Source organism: Pelobates fuscus, chromosome 1, assembly GCF_036172605.1.
Source record: "Pelobates fuscus isolate aPelFus1 chromosome 1, aPelFus1.pri, whole genome shotgun sequence".
NCBI lineage: Eukaryota > Metazoa > Chordata > Amphibia > Anura > Pelobatidae > Pelobates > Pelobates fuscus.
Window position 1 is genome coordinate 173,707,929 of NC_086317.1, and position 19,358 is coordinate 173,727,286.

The window sequence follows — 19,358 nt, forward strand, 5'->3', positions numbered from 1 at the left end:
TGTTTACATTGTGCTTTTCTATTTTATAGATTGTTGTATTACTGTGTCAGTTGATTTTACCCCTACACAAATTAGCAGTTTTTGCAATAACAGTTATAACAGTTTAGGGGACACTCTAGGCACCCAGAGCATTTCATCCCAGTGAAGTGGTCTGTGTGCAGTGTCTCTGTCCCCATGTTTACATTGCAAGGTTAAGAATGCCTTTGGTTGCTGTCTAACAGACAGCCACTAGAGGCACTTAATGCAGTTTCACTGAGTTTAACTCTATGAAATGACACTGGACGTCCTCATACTTTGCATGATCCACTTTGATTAAATGCTTTTCTATGGAGAAAGACTAATGCTCGCCGTGGTAATCTTTGCACATGCTCAGGAATCAGGTAATTGGTTACATGATTTTTAACCATTTCAATTCCGGGGGAGGAGGCAATGGCGGCAGAGTCACTCTAGTGCTCCTTTAACTTTTTAGCAATGCAGGCAAAAAATTTAATTGTCTTTGTGCATATCTGTCTTTCTTTGTTTAGTTAATTTGCGAGATTTAGTAACAAAACAAGATATCATTTTGCGCATTGCGCACAGTTTTGCAAAAACTGTATATTTTTTAATTATGTACTTAATACATATAGTATTGTGTTACAGACGTTTCACAGGGCTCACAGGATTGAAGTGAGTATAAATATATTCATTGGAACAGATTATAGAGATGAACGTGGGTAAATAGTGACTCACTGCACATCAAAGATATCCCAACTGCATTTCCAAATACACAAACTAGTTCTGATTTTATGAATAGATCAGTAACTTAATAATTATTCTCCAGCAGAGATGTTTAATATTACAGAAACAGAGGACAGTTGTGCAGACAGACAACCCAGTGCTATCGAAACTTATAATGCCTTGCTAAGTAATCTTAAAATGAAATAATTAAAATATAATAGTTTAAGGAATTGTAAAACTGTCAGGATTATTGCCCTTGATGATTGGGTTCGGCCTAAAAAGTATTGTCACTGATTGACTCTTAAAATGTATAAGCAGATCAAATTAGCAGAGAGGTAGCCTAGCAATGAGTTTAAATACGTTAAACTCCATCAAGTTCAATCTTTGAACATCCCTATTACTGCCAGTGATACAAAAGAAGGCAAACGCCTCTAGATTGAAATAGCTTTCAGCTCTAGTCTACTATAGCGCAGCACATCCTGCTTTATTTACAGATCTCTTTTTAAAGCCCAGGACATCTTCTCATGGCAAGGTATTACAACATTTTTGTTCTGGCTGTTAATTGTGGGATATTATATTCATTTTCCTTTATCCATCATTTTCGTACATGTGGTCACACACTAACAAGACTAAATCACACCATAGGACAGGGGTAGGCAACCTTCAGAACTCCAGAAGCTGTGGACTACATCTCCCCTAATGCTTTGCCTGCATTATGGTGATAAGACCATTATGGACATGTGTTCACAACATCTGGAGTGTCCAAGATTGCCTACCCCTGCTCTAGTAGAATGTCAACAGACACAGAGGAAGTTAGACTAGTGTGTGTCTGCTCACCCAGCCTCATTCTAATTTAAAATAGCTTTGTGGGACATGGGAATATTTCATTTGCTTCCCACAGCTTTTATCAATTAGAAATAGTTTTCAATCTTCAATCACTGTGCATTATTATATAGATGTAGTTAGGAGATGTAGCTCAATGCAAATAAAAAATTTTCATCAGGATTATTACGTTCCATAGGTGTGTGCCATAGATTGCTAATAAATTAATAGTAATAGGCAGTACAATTTAATGTAAAGGGAAGTCCAAAATGTATTAGGGGGTTTACGGCTCCAAACACTCTCTAATAAAGCTCAGTGTCCAAATTCTTCAGAGTGCCATATAACCCAAAAAGAATGTGTGTCATTTCTGGAGACACTGAAGACTTACAGAAAAATGCTTTTGTACAACAAACGTCCAGTCCTCATCATGGTGTCTTCATAAAGGCTCCATTCAAGGGACCATAACATGTATATATTATTGTAAAGAAAAATCTTGAATTTTGTTTAATGTATTCAAACAACTCCATACACTACTGTGATGTTGCATGTGGTGCCTATACATAATGTGTGTTTTTTTTTTTAAATTGATTTTCTCTTATTGGTTATATTTTATACTCTAGTACAGTTTAAAATGTATAATGGATTTTGATGTTTTAGATAAAACAAAGGAGATGGCTTTTTCTAAACATGAAAGCTTTGATTTGTCAAGTGAGAATCCCTTTTATCACACCACTAATGTGTGATGCTGGCAATTCCCTTTAATTGCTGGGCTTTCACAAATGTCATGTGATGTGGAACATTTCTTTCTGTTGAATTATTACCTCACGCAGAAAGGTAGTTTACAATTTAGCTACTATTTTTTTAATTTTTTTTTTTTAAATTGAAAATGAAAGCTTTATTTGGAAAACAAAATGTGGCATTAACCAGCCAAACACTATAGCCTCCATGCTCTACAAATGTCTTTATTTAGAAATCTAAACTTGCATTGTTGTTTGGTTATAGTGAGAAAAGGAACACAAACAACATATTTTTGTTAAATTATTAAGTTGAAGTGTACTTGTCGTTATAATCAATCATCACCCCCATAAGCCTAGTTTTTTAAGCACTTTCCCCACCCTCTCTATCTCATCTTAGAATGTGTCTTCAACACTGCTCTTCTGTCGGCAGTAAGTTTGTAACTGCGTTATCCAACTGCCTTCTCTCCACTTTACTGCCCAATTTCAAAAGATTTTCCCAGTGCCTAGCACTCATGCCTCAGTAGGTGGTAGCCACTTACTCTAAATCCAAACCTTTCCTATTGGGGGGTGGATAACCTTCTCTATGTGTGTGATGATGCAGAATTCTAGCAGAAGCAGCTGGACTGATATTTGGCTAAGAGGATAGGGAAGGATTTTGTTTTGCAATACAGTGTCAGCATTTGAAGGAAAGCTAATCTGTGTGTAAATGTAGATGATTGGTAGGTATTTCCATTTGTAATTGAGATGGACTCATTTTTTTTTTCCTTCGGACAAAGGTGGTTCAAAATAACTTTTATTAATATTTCTCTTGTGGATATGTCATTTTATCAAATCCAAAGCAGATATTTATTGATATATAATTTATTATCCTTTTTATACCTAAATTAGATTTATATAAGCCATAGAAGAAGGTTGATGAAGTATAGTTTATGATTACTAGTGTTACCTTGCTTGTATTTCTTCTTCATGTTCTATACTAGCTGGGTACTGACATCAGTACATTCCTTGTACTGCTACAATCTTATATTTGAAATAAATGTTTTATGACAAATATAAGGCGGGAAATTAGAAACACTCATGCACTTTAACTCCTTAAGGACCAATGGCATACCACACTGTTATAACAACCTGGTTCATGATGACCCTATGAAAATATAGAATGTTCTGTTTATGTAGGACATTCTATTCTAATGAGAGATCTTCAAGGACCAATATTAACAACATTGGTCATCATTGGTTCTTAATTACCATTATTGCTGCGTAGTGTTATTGACATTTCTTTAAGTATAGCACTGTATGATAAACTGACAAATTATAAATCGCAATAATAATCGTTTTATAAGGCAAACAAAATCGACCAAAAACATACTTTTTAATAGCAAGTTTTTATAATACCATCACAACTCCAAAATGTGATATATTAGACTTATCAACTCTCTAAATATTTATTTTTGGTTCCTAAGACACCTCCACAACTTATATATGTTACACAGCGTGAATATTTTAATATGTCATAGACTTTTATTTATACATATAACTTTATCTACATCATTAAATTCTCAGTGAGGGAATATGCTACTAGTGAACCTCTCCCTTGGTCTTCTCTACACCCCATTAGTCTCTGCTTTCTGTACAAAACCCAAACAAAAAAAATCAATTTGGCAGGATACAAAGTGTGGTGTAATCATCCACTTACAGCCTTCATTATGCATATCTATGCATTTCTCTTTCCACCTCTGTACATAATTATAAGCAGTTACTATACTTGAAGGGAAAACACGGTTTTGTAGTTGCAATTCATTTTATCACCACTACCTGCATGGCAAATTCTTCTGCACCAGTGGCCACATTAAAACTGAAAATAATATTTGAGATATGTAATTATATTTTACAGGCCTGTCATACTAAAACATGCAGTTTTTCATATTACAAGCATAAAATCACTTAAAGCAACACCATAAGCCCTACGGTGTACTGTAGTAGTTATGGTGCCACGACTCCCCCTTGTAAGGATTCAGACCATTTTAGAATAGTTCGACTTTACACTTAGGCTATGCAGGGGCGCCACTCGCTGCCCTCACCACTTCCTCAGAAGAGCTGGAAGTTCTCTATCTGAACTAAGCCTGGCGCTTCAGGTCTTAATTCATTGGCTGAGATTGATCAGTTGATGCTGTGAGCCAATGAGCTAATCAGGAGTATCCTCCTCTCAATTTGAAGTAGCAGAAACGGGGAGCGTGTCCCTGCTGACCCAAGGTAAGAAGTCAAACTGTTCTATTTGACAACATATATTTTGGGTTGCAAGGGCACTGCCAGCATTTTAACTACTACAGTGACCTGTTGCAGTTATGGTGCTTCAAGCATTCCTTGAAAACTAAAGTCAAAATTAATTATCCGCAGATTATACCTTAGTGTAGTCCTTACTCACTGTTTGTCCCCTCAGCTCTTCATTGGCATTGATTTTACCCCCTTCTCTTTCTAACATTTTTGAATACTAGGTCACTAAAAAAAAAAAAAAAAAAAATTCTCAAGAAACAATGGATTTCCAATATCTGTCTGTCTAGCATAAACTAGGTAAGCCATATATCTACCGCTAACCACAATTACTAGGTGTACACCCCTTGAGCTGAGGCTGGCCTTTTGCAATGTATTTTTATGTAATAATAAAATGTTGTCTAGGGCGCACCGTAGAACCTATACTCCGTAATAGGAACACAATTTAATCTTTCAATTTACATTAATAGCCATAAACCTTTAAACATGTATAAATAATTTAAATGGAAAACAAGATTATAAAATTTTCGATCTATTTCACAGAAACGTGCAGATGCTGGGTTTGAAATACAAATTGCTTAATTGTAACTTTGTTTAATTTCTTGTTAATACAGTCCCTTTAGGTCTGTATTAGCACAAATACAATATGTTACTTGTTTATTTTAATCTTAAGGAATCTGAATTTGTAAGTAAAGAAAGACTTATATTTGGTCTAATCTTCAATGTTGTAAATTAATTTTAACCTATTCTTGTTCTGCTGTCTGTTTTACATCCGTAGAAAATCACAAAAGCTAAAAGTATATTTTTACATAATAAAATTTGTTTGCATAAATTGTTAGAACATTACATTAATCATGTGAGTGAATGTGTACAGAAATGGTTTCTAGAGGCAATTCTCCATAATAAGGCTTTCACTAACCAGCAAGTAATTAACTGTGGTTGTTTGATTACAGAGGGAACATCCCCACGCTTAACAGGTATGGCATTTGGCTTCTTTTCAATTACTGCAATTTCTATGTATTTGCTTGATAATAGATATAAACATTGGCTATTTGCTATATTCTAAATATATCTTCTATTTTTGTGTTTTAATTTTTCCAATGTTACAAATGTATCTGATGAATAAGTAAATGCTACTCTCTGAAAAATGTTTGAAAAACAAAAACAAAAACAAAACTTAAACACCTCTGTAGTAGATGATGTAGAGTTGTAGACAGTTCTATTTTGTATTGGAATAATCAATCCTATATGCCCAAAACATTGTGTATAAGAAATGGGGAGAGAGGTTGAGTGAATATCACTTAACCTGTTCCACATTTAGTGTGCACACAAGTGAATACTACTGCTATTTGCTACACTTTTACAATTTTATACATAATCTTCATGGTATAAGTTACCTTTTGTTCTGACAAATTTATGTTCTTCCACATCCCATGGCCGCATTCATATAGCATTCTGGATAATGCTTGTAAAATACATTTTCACTAACTTACAAAAAATATTGTTTAATGGTAACCCTCCCCAAATTGGCACATTCTATTACCTTTTGTATTTGTCATGCGATTAGAATTGCAATGCTGGTCATCAATTATATTATCACCAATTCCTGCTAGTATGAGCTAAATTCTACTTTGTAATCCAATACCTTTCTTGAATATTTTTATGGTACTACAAATCTTTATGACCTAATATTATCCACGCCTGTGTGAACTGCGTTAATAAATCTGAGTCTTTAAGGCCCACGATAATGACAACAGTCGGGGTTAGAATGATAAAACATGTAAAATATTATCAGAGACGAACATTTAACAATTTCTACTCTTAATATTATTGTAGTTGCTTTTTTGTCTCTTACTGTAAGTGTGTTTTTGTTACCTACAATAGATTTTAAACTGAAATACAATGTGGTTGTTTAATTATAAATGTAGGATAATTATCCAATTCTAATGTAAAAACTGCAGAAACCTATTTAATGTATTTCTGTGTTACCCACAAAGTCAGCCTCATGGTGAGAGGGAATGATTATTTGAAAGGTAGATAACAAGAACATAATGAAAGAAAAATAATGGGAGATATGTTATATAAATGGCTGAATGGACGTTAAAGGGTTCGTCCATCATTATAACCATTCCAGCCCCCTGGTGCCATTCACTGGCATTGGTCAATCCGTTCTACAATGGTTTGACTCCTTATCTGATCATGCGGTTCATTAATTAGCTGAAAGCATCCGCTGACCGCTTTCAGCCGTTGAATGATATTCTCTACATAAAACTCTTGTTCCGGGCTTGCTAATAACACCCCAATGATGCTGCCAGAGGTAGAGTTACGCCTCCAGCAATTTTACTCAATATTTGCAGTGTTTCATAGCGAAACGCTGCACATACAGACTCTGGGCACCATGGCCACTTTTAATCCTTGACCACCTCCTCGGCCCCCACATACTTCACTCTGGCTGAGCTCCAGGACAGCTTAGCATGTGCAGGAGAAGATGGACTAGAGCAGCATGGATGCTATTGGGTAGACCACCCCAAGAGACACTGGCAGGAGAGAAAATTCGCAGCCACATAAGTACCTACAGCTCGTGTGTGTATATATATATATATATATATATATATGTGTACACACACTGTTTTGTTAAATCTGGTTCATTCAGCAAATCCTCTTTAATAACCAAAATGACTCACATTATTACAGGCAGCAGAATAAAATCATCTTATTGTGTTGCAAGTTGATTTTGGCATCTGACACACTTTAACAAACATTTATATATAAAAAAAACCCTAAAAAAAACTAAAAAAAAACCAAAAACCTTTATGACTTCGCATAATTTCTTCACTATTTTTTTTTTTTTTTTTGTATTGACATGGCCTGATTTCAGAAGAGAATGCATAATTATCTCTAGGTTGCATTTGGCTTGCGTTAAGATCACCAGATGATTGAGACCTAGAATATTATTATTTGGCACACTGGAGAATACCTATAAGCTAAGAGTTTGCTTCTTGTATGTACTGAGAATTCTGTCATGGTGCATTTTAAATAATGGTATTGCCTACTCACATGCATATTTACCTGTATGCTTATACTGACGTAAACTAAAATTATTTATATAAAATATAGTTTAATCTACAGTGAGGGAAAAACATATTTGATCCCTTGCTGATTTTGAACGTTTGCCCACTGACAAAGAAATGATCAGTCTATAATTTTAATGGTAGGTGTATTTTAACACTGAGAGACAGAATAACAAAAATTAAATCCAGAAAAACGCATGTCAAAAAAGTTATACGTTGATTTGCATGTCAATGAGTTAAATAGGTAATTGACCCCTTCGACTTAGTACTTGGTGGCAAAACCCTTGTTGGCAATTACAGAGGTCAGACGTTTCTTGTAGTTGGCCACCAGGTTTCCACACATCTCAGGAGGGATGTTGTCCCACTCCTCTTTGCAGATCCTCTCCAAGTCATTAAGGTTTCGAGGCTGACGTTTGGCAACTCGAACCTTCAGCTCCCTGCATAGGTTTTCTATGGGATTAAGGTCTGGAGACTGGCTAGGGCACTCCAGGACCTTAATGTGTTTCTTCTTGAGCCACTCCTTTGTTGCCTTGGTTGTGTGTTTTGTGTCATTGTCATGCTGGAATACCCATCCACAACCCATTTTCAATGCCCTAGCTGAGGGAAGGAAGTTCTTACCCAAGATTTGATGGTACATGGCCCCGTCCATCTTCCCTTTGATGCTGTGCAGTTGTCCTGTCCAATAAGCAGAAAAACACCCCCAAAGCATAATGTTGCCACCTCCATGTTTGACAGTGGGGATGGTGTTCTTGGGGTCATAGGCTGCATTCCTCCTCCTCTAAACACGACGAGTTGAGTTGATGCCAAATAGCTCAATTTTGATCTCATCTGACCACAAAGCTTTCACCCACTTCTGAATCATTCAGATGTTCAACTGACAAACTTCAGACGGGCCCGTACATGTAATTTCTTGAGCAGGGGGACTTTGCGGGCATAGTGTTTTACCAATTGTTTTCTTGGTGAATATGGTCCCAGCTGCCTTGCAATCATTAACAAGATCCTCCCGTGTAGTTCTGGGATGATTTCTCACCGTTCTCATGATTATTTCAACTCCAGGAGTTAAGATCTTGCATGGAGCACCAGACCGAAGAAGACTAACAGTTAATTTGTGTTAAGAGAGTGCTCCTAATCTCAGTTTGTTACCTGTATAAAAGACACCTCAGAGCCAGAAATCTTGCTGATTGATATGGGATCAAATTAGGATTTCACTCATTGACATGCAAATCTGTTTATAACTTTTTTGACATGCATTTTTCTGGATTTTATTTTTGTTATTCTGTCTCTCACTGTTAAAATACATCTACAATTAAAATTATAGACTGATCATTTCTTTGTCAGTGGATAAACGTTCAAAATCAGCAAGGGATCAAATACTTTTTTCCCTCACTGTATACATCGGCTGGCAACAAAGCTGTTTTGTTAGTACATTGCATACTTTATATTATGTACTTTAATTGTTCATTTCCCCTATGTGATTTTTTTAAATGACATTTAAACTTTGAATATAAACTAATTCACAGCTATCTTATGCTACGAAGCGTCAGCTAAAAAATAAATATAGTTCATTGTGGTTAAACTTTTATTTACATTTTTGGGGCTCTGAATATTTATAACTTTGCAGATTATTTAGCAATTTTATGAAAACAATTACCAAAAACGTAGGTTTTCAAAAGGTTTCGAAATAAATTATATATTAAAGCTTGCATATTACCCTGGGATTATATATTTTCTCAGCAAAGACAAGAATAGAGATGTCGCGAACTGTCCGCGGCGAAATGAACATACGCAATTTCCGGTCCGCCCCCTATACGTCATCATTGAGTGAACTTTGGCCCGGAACCTCACAGTCAGCAGACACATTCCAGCCAATCAGCAGCAGACCCTCCCTCCCAGGAAGTGTCTGCTGACTGTGAGGTTCCGGGCCAAAGTTCACTCAATGATGACGTATAGGGGGCGGACCGGAAATTGAGTATGTTCGTTTCGCCGCGAACACGCTATTGTTCGCCGGCGAAATGTTCGCGAACGGTTCGGCGGACAGTTCGCGACATCACTAGACAAGAATAGAGAATGCTATATTTATAACAACAATATCTTGCCATGCAAGTAGTGAATGTATCCACATCTATAGAACTGTGTAAAATAAATGAATTCAATGTATTTTATGAACCACCACTTTAGAATTCTAGGACTTAGTGGAGGTCATTCTAAGCACAAGCCTGTCTTTCATAAAATGCAGGATAGGCAGAAATCTCACACATTTAAGAAATTTCACACATATATTAATGAGCAGCAAGCCTTAATAAGTGAACTGAAAGGCAGCAATTACCATTTTTTCTCAATATTAATCAAATTTAAATGAGCAGTCCACAAAATAACCCCAAAAAATACAATGTAGTATGTTATTCTAACTTGCTGCACATTAATAAATGTGTGAAATTTCTTAAATATGGTAATAATATTTTTTAGGAATGCGATGCGCCAAGTTAAGCAGAAAATAATCTAACCAATAATCATAAATGAATAACAGATTAAACTTTTTAGTAAATGTTAGAAAATAAGTGTATAAAAATAGGTTAATTTCCAGCACATTGTTAAAAAAATATTAAATGACTGTGTTTTAACTGGATGGTATTTGCATTATAATATTTTTCTAATCTGACCTCTGTTTTGTCATTTAGAATGTCATTCTCCTCTAATCTTAATCACTATGGGATGGTTCACGTGGCCAGTGTCAGCGATGTACTCCTGGATACATCTTTTACGCCTCCATGCCAAAGAATGGGTGGTATGGTATCATTCAGGACATTTGATGACTTTGTCAGGTGTGTCAAGTTTGACATTAGTCTTTGAAACACATTTTTTTTAGCTGTATGGATATACATGTAGAATTTAATCACTTTTGTGCCTTTTGTCACTTTTAGCATTATAACAAATTATTACAAGATTCTACATGATGCACTAAATATTATTTATATTAATCTTCAGGGTAATTTGCTAAACTGTGAGTTGTCTGGAATATGCAAGGATATTGCAAAGTGTAAGTCAAAATAGAGTAATTGGAAAAATTCTCAAAATCAGCTATGTTTCCAGCTCAGATACCTTGGCCTTCAGTTTGCAATTCCCTCATGAATTCCTGATAATTCATGGTTTAGTGAATGACCCTGTATGTCTATAACCAAAATGGAAAATGTTGCTGTTTCGCTGTTTCACTGTTTTACGAATTAATGATCCCCAGGCCACTTTTAGTGTTGTGCTTATAATATATCACATATCGAAGAGGCATCTGGAAACTTAACCCTTTAAAGACCAGGGCTATTCCCAGCAGTTGTCAAAACCGAGTCTTTAAAGACTCTTTTTCCATATTAAATAGCTTGTTACTATAGTGTCATAAGCTCTACGGAGGCATACTATCATTCTACGAACAGCACTGTGAAGATTTTTACTACTATTTGTCTGTAAGCGGTTAAACTGAAGTTTTAACAAAACATAACAAAACAAAACAAACAAAAAAACAATAATTTGTGTTGTTAAAGGTTTTTCACTCATCCACATGTCTGTGCAGGGTACAAAAATTTGACAGACAGATAAAAGAGTATGTGTTTGTGTTTTTTACACACATGACTATATCACACTCTTTGCCTCAAGACAGTCTGCTACAAAAGCAAGTTGGCTGGTAGCTGCAATTGTATTTTGTGATTATCCTAGATGAAAAGAATACTGAAACCGTACTAATGCAAAAATATTAATACTATGTATTGCCTACAATTATGGCTTCCATATATTTTTCTATAAAGTGTATATATTCATACCTGGATAAATATGTATTATTGGATGTATACCTATTCATGAGAACACGACAGACAAAACTAATTGCAATTCACATGCTCCTCGAAATTATACTCCTGTTCACTAAACTCAAAATGTTATCAAATCTACAAAAAGTTTTTCATCTCGACTCTAATCACAGCATAGCTTCAGTTTTGACATTTGTATTTAACTCAAAATGAAAATCATTGTTTAGTGAATAACCATGTTAGTATTTTGTTTAGAGAGAGTTTCAAAAGAGATTTCTCTGTATTTTTCTCCTATAGCAACTTGTTCAGTGCTGTTACTCGTGTACATTTAGCGGTTTGAAAATTGGGAGGGTTATCTGTTCCTGTGAGCAATATTATCTTCAAGCCCATATAATGCATTTTTCAACCAGATGGCAGGGATTCACAGAATATATTACCCACTGATAATCAGAAATGGAGTGGAATCTATCTGATGGGCTTTGTGGGAGGTTCAATGGTTCCACTGGGTGTCTACAACTATTAATAGTCTTCATCCCTATCATTTGGAGACAGATTGTTTCCTACACATCTTGTATGTACTTTCCCTCAGGCAGTTTCTGCCCTTAGGAATAAAGAGGGTGAAAACAAACATATTCCAGATAGTCACATTGTTTCCGCTCTCTATTTCCTGCTGCAAGGTTTTTGAGTCCTACGATTTTAAAGCGTCTGAATGAATGTTACTAACGTTTATTCTTATCTCCGCTTATTTGCATTATTCACCACGTCCATTTTGGGAATGGGAAATTGCGTCTCTTTAGGGAGCTAGGAATAGTGGATTCTGCTTGCACAGTGAGGAATTAAATGTCAGGAAGAATTAGACGTAGCCACAGAGTAGATCCCAGCAGGGACCGTCTTCTTTTGATTCAATGAGTGTGGCATCTGTTTTTCCATGTGTGCGAATGCACGACCCCTGGGAGGAGAGGTGATTATACAGATCTCATTGCCCACGTCACAGACTTTTCTCTCAGATGCCTAATAAGGGATGATTGGAACAGTGTAACTTTTTAAGCAAGACGCTTTGGAGTTCATATCTGCAAAGCAGAAATTTTAATTTGAGCAGTAAGGAAGCGAGAGTGTGTTAGAGGAAATATGGCTTCTTATTTAAATTGCTGCAATGAAACCAGAACACTCCGATTCTCCGATTAACTGGTTACTGCATGTTAAAACTCACATTATTTGTGAAATAATGTTAGATAGATTACTGAATTTGAATTTTAACAGGGGCACCATTAAGCCGTGTTATTAATAAAATATTCTTTTAATTATCCTGTCTGTGCTCTGGAATTTAAAGAAATGCTATTGTTTGTTTAGATAATAATAATACTTTTTTGTTATCTTGACAAAGGGACCTTCATTTGCACTTGAACTTTTTAGATTTTGTTGTACGTCTCATGAGATTTCATTTTATGTCATAAAATCTCTACATTTGCTAGAATAGTGTATGTAAGACACGGAGGGTTTGTCGTGATTTACTTAAGACCTGATAATCAAAACTTAAGACAAATTAGTATCCTTGTTGAAAAAAATGATAAGCATCTTAAATATTGCAAATCACATGATAAATCAAAATGAAGCTTGCAAAATTGCATGTTAGGATGTGTGTTTATCAGTTTATGTATGTGTGATGTATATGTAATATGTATGTAATTTTATTTTACTTCTTTTAAAGCATATTTGATGATGTGATGAGCTGCTTCTCAGACTCTCTTCCTCAAATTCCTATCTTTCCTGAAGCTGGCCATCCTTCTTTGTATGATGAGGATGACAATAAGGTACATGATCTTAATTTCACTTGTTATATGACAGGATGCATAATATAAATGTATTCACTACTCATCTTTCATTATACCTATTTCATCCTATCTTTTGATATACTGTTCCTGTACGACCAACTTGTCTGGTTACAATTACTTGTTTGTTTGTTAGTCCAGACATTCTAAAGCGCTGTGGAATTTGTTGGTGCTAAATAAATAATGATCATAATAATAATAATAATAATATGGTATTTTTTGTATTTATTTCATTGCAAAATTAAGTGTAATTCCCCCTGTTATGTATTAGTTGATAGCAATTTGTTCTTCTCAAATTGTAATGAACTATAAACAGTGGGTATTTTCATTAAACATTGAATTGCAGAACATTTAAGCTATTTGCTTGCAACTTTTAGGCCAATATCAGAAAAATCTCCTAATTAAAGGGTATTTTTTTTTTCTTCTAAATTAACTGTGTCATCTAAATTTTGTCAGTCAACTCACCACAATATTTGCAGGTAATTCGTGTTCTGACTCTTACAGTTTTTTAAGTATGCTACTGAATTTTTTTAATTATTCAGATTTGGCATGTGTTGTACATTTTCTGTCAATTTATATATTTTTACCAATGTAAATCTATAAGTAACATAATAAAAATCACCTGTTTATTTTTCTGTTTTCGGATGCAATGTGTGTATTCTTTGAGTGTTCTTTTAATTATTAGCTAAATATTGTTCATTGGCTTTGCTGCTAAAGTGATTTTGTATCTCATACAGAATGCCAGAGATGAACCTATTCATATTCTGAATGTCGCTATCAAAACAGACTGCGATATTGATGATGAAGGACTGGCTGCCATGTTTCGGGAGTTCACTCAGAGAAAGGTAAGAGATTAAAATATTAATATAATTTCCCATTTTTACAACAATGATAAACTATTTAGTTTAATTGACATACAAAGTAAAACAAAAGCATAAGGTGTTAAAAATAATAAACAGACCCAAGTTCGGGATGCACAGACGAGCTTCCTGATACCTTACTCGAGTATTCAGATTACCGGGAGCCACTGGTGGTGTGCTGCGGCCTGCGGGTGTTGGCGCTGGGGAGAGGCGGTCGATCGCCTCGTCCTTGTGCTTTTGGTGCAGTCCCACTCAACTCCTACCACCTCCTGGGCCGGTGGGGTTATCCTCGTCTGCTCTCAGGGGCCAACCTAGCAGTGTAGGGCATGAGGTATACTGCTAAGATAGCATGCTGCAGTTATGGAGACACATGTAATGGTGGATGCCACATGCTCACCTCATGGCGGTGTAGAACAGATTGACATTGTGACCAAGCTGGACAGCATCTTTGCTAATTTCTGGAGAAAGCTGGCACACAGAGATCGACAGGCTACTGGGCATGAAACGAGTGACGACCCACTCACAGTGCACCTCCACGCTCCCAATGCAGACACGCGGTTCTCAGGCTGAAAATGGAGGTGGAGCGGACAACATCACCTGCTTGTATACAAACCTACACAACCAATTTCGGAGGCAGCTAAGCTACACCGCAAGAGATTGGCTTCTCAAACTGCATCCCATTATCAGCGGAGGCCAGAATCGAAGTTCCTATGGGAGACGTGGCGCAAGAGAGTTTTTTTTATTTATTGTTACACAGTTGTTAAACATATTTTTGTTTTATCAACCCATCTCCCTGACACATTGCTAGGAAGCCAGAAAATAGATTCTGGTGCAATCCGTTGCCTCTCCAAAGTCACGTCATTAGTTGGATAAATTCCAACTGTGAAAACAAAGTGTCAGATGAACACAAAATAATTATGTGTGTTCATTGAAAGCCACAGAGAAAGGAACATACTGAAACAACCAGGACCATGAAAATCAATGGGCTTATAAAAAAGCTAGGGATACAATTCTGATGACAAGCAAATTAGATAGAGGTTAAAAATATGGAAAGAATGTGGAGCAACTGATACTGTGCCTTAAGAGACCCCCCAAAAATAGGGTTCACAGCAAAGGAACTTGTGTACAAACAGCAGACATCACCACTTTAAATGTTATGTGCCTTTAAAAATTTTTTTTGCAGGATTCATGTTGATATGGTAGAGATTAACCCCAAAAGTCATTGTTTGTTGTTATTGGTTGCTTTAATTTTTTCCACTTTCATTCATTTGTGTGTCACAATATAAATATTTTGTATCTTCAAAATGTCAAAAAGGGCACTCAAAGCACCACAATCACTACAGCATAATGACATTGATATTGCTAATGCATAAGTTTATGTGGAGCAAGGGGCCATGTAGCTGGCACCTGGAAGATCATTGGTTTGCATCAAACCACTTGAAAATAGTTGGACTCAGAACTAGGTGATGATACCAGGCTGGCACCACACCCATTATAATAGGCTACTGTGATTTTCCACTTTAGGATTGATTTTTGGATTGCATTACATTTTGCCATATGGTTGTTCATTCACTATAATTCCCTATAAGCAGCAGTAGAACTACCAGGGCCTGCAAGCATGGTGGGGCCCATGCAGTTACGACCATCAGACGGATATTGCTGAACAGGGGCCGTGTTGTGCACTGCAGCCCTTTAACAGCATAACTGGGCCGCCTGTAATCTCTACAGCGCTGGGAGGAAGTGAGCACCTATCACTTCCTCCCACCTACAGATTGAGCGCAGAGGGGCAAGAGCAGAGGCGTAACTATAAACTATGGGGCACTGGTGCGAAAATTGCCCTGGGCCCCCCCCATACATCTCCCTCCTACCCCACACGTCCCTGCCCCCCCCCACACACACATGCAGACAAACAGATACACATGCAGACACATACATATACACACACACACATACACAAAGAGACCCATACATACAGACACATGTAGAGACACACCCATATATACACACACACTCACACACACATACACTTACAGACATAGACACTTCCAAACACATACACACACTGAGACACATATACACTTACATACACTCACAAACACACACACACACACACACACACCTGCTAGCCCCTCACTCCTAGCAGCATCAGGCAGGAGGATTCCTGCTCATAAAAAGTATGTTTGCAGAAGGGTGGCTGAAAATATAACAATTATGATGTGTGTATCTGTGTATGTGTGTATGTGTCTGTGTGTGTATCTGTGTATGCGTTTTTGTGTATATTTGTGTGTGTCACTGTGTTTATATATATTTGTTTGTGTGTCAGTGAGTGTATCTGTGTGTGAATGTGTCTCTTTTTATGTGTGTATGTGTGTATGTGTGTGTATCTGTGTAAATATGTATGTAGGTGGCAGTGCATGTGTATTTGCACATACATACAAGCAATAAAACGCTAACACTGCATGCAAACACTCCATTGCAATCAAGCACAAACATTACTTACAAACACCCCTCTGCAGTTAAATGCCAAATTTATATACAAACCCACCCTTGTATTAAAATGCAAAAAATATATACAAACTCCCCTTCAACACCACACACAACTGTCCACCTTTATTTAAAAGCTAACACTACATACAAACACAACCCTGCATTCAAACACAAACATTTCCTAGCAGTACACCACTGCATTCCAATTGCAACAGTACATACATGCACACATACCTACTCTATGCAAAAACGTGCTTACATTCTAATGCACAAACACTTCTCACAAATACAACCCTGATCCTCAGCTGCTATAGCATTGTGGGGATTTGCACGACAGATGGAGATCTATTTTTTTTGTCACCCTTGCGCTAAAGGAGAGCTCAAAAAGATTTATTGTACCAGGGTCCTCACTATATTAGGTGATAAGTCAATAAACTCCATGTTTGAAAAGTGAAAAAACTCCATGTGCTACAGGCAGCTGGGGACCCTCTTTAATTTTGAATCTGTTCATTCTAAAAAGGTTTAACAATGAACAGTGGGACTCCATAAGTACTTCAGTCATGTGAAGTGGTTATGGTGCCTAGAAAAACCCTATAAGGCAAGATTATTTGCAGTCATGTTTTTGGTGCAATACTAATATGTAGATTGTGATTTATTGTTCTTTTTTAATGATTAAGTTCTCGTTAAAGCATATTGATGTTTGTAAGGTGAGAGGCACTTGTGATAGTGGTAATTATAGGATAGAGAGCAAAATGACTGTCCATCCTCTCCATAGTATAATGTGACGACTGCTGGATTTTTTGAGTTTCATATAGTGGCGTCCCCAGCATGCTATTTAGATTTAACATATTCGCTCCCACACGGTCCTAATATAGACTAGCAGGACGCAAGGTCAAATGCAAGCTTTTTCTTCGGCTCAAACAGAGACATTTTATATGCAGCATGCTTTATTATAGCTTTTCAACAATGTTTGCAGATACAAGGCATACATCATAATTACCCTTCGGCCCTTCTATACAGAAAGGCTTGATTGCCATGTCATCTTCCCCTTTAGGTCTATGAATTCTAAAGCTTCAGCTGGGAGCCTGCTTCCTTATACCTGGGATCATTTCCATCTCTCCCCCTCCCATCTATCTCTTGGGGAAAATAAGCAGTATTTCTTTTCTCAAAAACAAACAGAAGCAAAAAAAAAATAAAAAAATAGTTTTGATTTCATTTGCATCAAGCTCCAGGCAGTAGGAGGGAGGGAAAAAAACATTTAAACATCTACTAGTATGATCCAAATTGTCCAAATAATCTCTCAGCCCCAGCATGTTTATAGAAATTAGGATCATATACTTGTAAATGACTTGCCGAGGAGATGGAAGCAGTCAGCGTTAATGGAGTTTCTCCAGGTGCTGCTGCCTAATCGCCTGGTTATAACTGTAGACTGGCTGGGAAACCCACATTATTACAATGTAATCAGAATCCTGTTGCTAGGCTGTTATTATCTGCCACTTGTGGAATTTTAAAAGCAATAACAATTTTGATTTTAAAACCATGAGTATTAAAGTTATCTTCTCTCCCGGACAGTAATATTATTGCAGATGGTTGCTACAAGGTGTTTTTTTTCCCTTTTCTTTTCTTAATTGCAAACCGAGATATTTTTCCCGTCTTTACACCCTATTTTTTTCTACAAATGTCGAGTGGATTGTATTTTTTTTTTTTTTTGTTCTTCTGATTTTGAGGGACATTAAGCAACACAAGTGTCTAGTCTGCACTCATTTCTCATAGCTGCAGAACCATATATCATAAAGTGTCAATCTATAACATGGATCTATTTTTTTTTTTTTATATATGAATAGCAATAATACTGCAGAGACATCTATGATCTTTTTCTTCTACACTTTGCAATCTATTTACCAGTAGTGAAAAAAAAGTTAATTATCTTTGTATTGTGACGTGATGATTGACAGCCACATAGATTATAGAGTGATCTACAAAAAATAAAACATATATATTATTGTCATTATTAAACACACTAAACTTGTGCAAGGCAAAAAGTTTTGGTTCTTCCGAGCTTAAGATAACTGAGAATCAACCAAACTGAACACATCCGCTGCACTTGCTAGCCAGGTACCACATTAAAAAAGGAATAATAATTAAAAAAAAAATAATACAAAATAATATATATATATATATATATATATATATATATTGACCCCCACATTAGTACAAGGGAGGGTTTGTACCTGCCTAATGCCCTTACTTGCCATACCTTGTAAACCGTGAGCAGTGTCTACATACTGTAATAAAATCCCACTTGCTAGTAAGATCCCTTTCTGAGCCCCCACCTGTGGACATCAGTATTTGGCCCTGGTGCTAGACTTTAGATGCTTGTTTTTTTTTTTTTCAAACCAGGTTAGCTTTTTAAAAATGTGTTTTTCATGGGCTGGTGGTTTTGTTTTAAATGAATGAATATATGTATGTAAAATATCAGAGAAAAATAAAATTCTGCTTTTATTATTTTGAATTGTATGTATAAAATGTTATAGTTACATAGTTATAAGGGGTGTAAAAGGCTAACTTCTACATATCTGCTTCTGTGGTCTACCTCATCAGGCATAGAATGTCCATGTTCGTAGGACAGAACATCCTTCGTTTCTTTCTCACTGTGTTACCATTCTCATCTTGTTAAGGTCTACCATATTGTTGATCAGAATAGAGTTCAATGAGTATAATCCAATTTACTTCTGCTTTGCTAAGACTGATGTATTGAAAACATATACTG

The 19,358-nt window shown here is 36.2% G+C and overlaps 1 protein-coding gene across 6 annotated transcripts in view; it reads left to right on the top strand.

The window, feature by feature from the left end:
• Nucleotides 1-19,358, top strand: part of ACACA (acetyl-CoA carboxylase alpha) — a 429,246-nt gene that overhangs the window by 203,844 nt on the left and 206,044 nt on the right. For 4 of the 6 annotated variants that reach the window (XM_063452852.1, XM_063452842.1, XM_063452868.1 and 1 more), the window contains exons 29-32: nucleotides 5,501-5,524; nucleotides 10,297-10,440; nucleotides 13,121-13,223; nucleotides 13,979-14,086. In XM_063452852.1, the coding sequence (XP_063308922.1) occupies nucleotides 5,501-5,524; nucleotides 10,297-10,440; nucleotides 13,121-13,223; nucleotides 13,979-14,086 (379 nt within the window). The remainder of the gene's footprint in view (nucleotides 1-5,500; nucleotides 5,525-10,296; nucleotides 10,441-13,120; nucleotides 13,224-13,978; nucleotides 14,087-19,358) is intronic. The other 2 variants (XM_063452860.1, XM_063452879.1) reach the window with 1 other exon arrangement.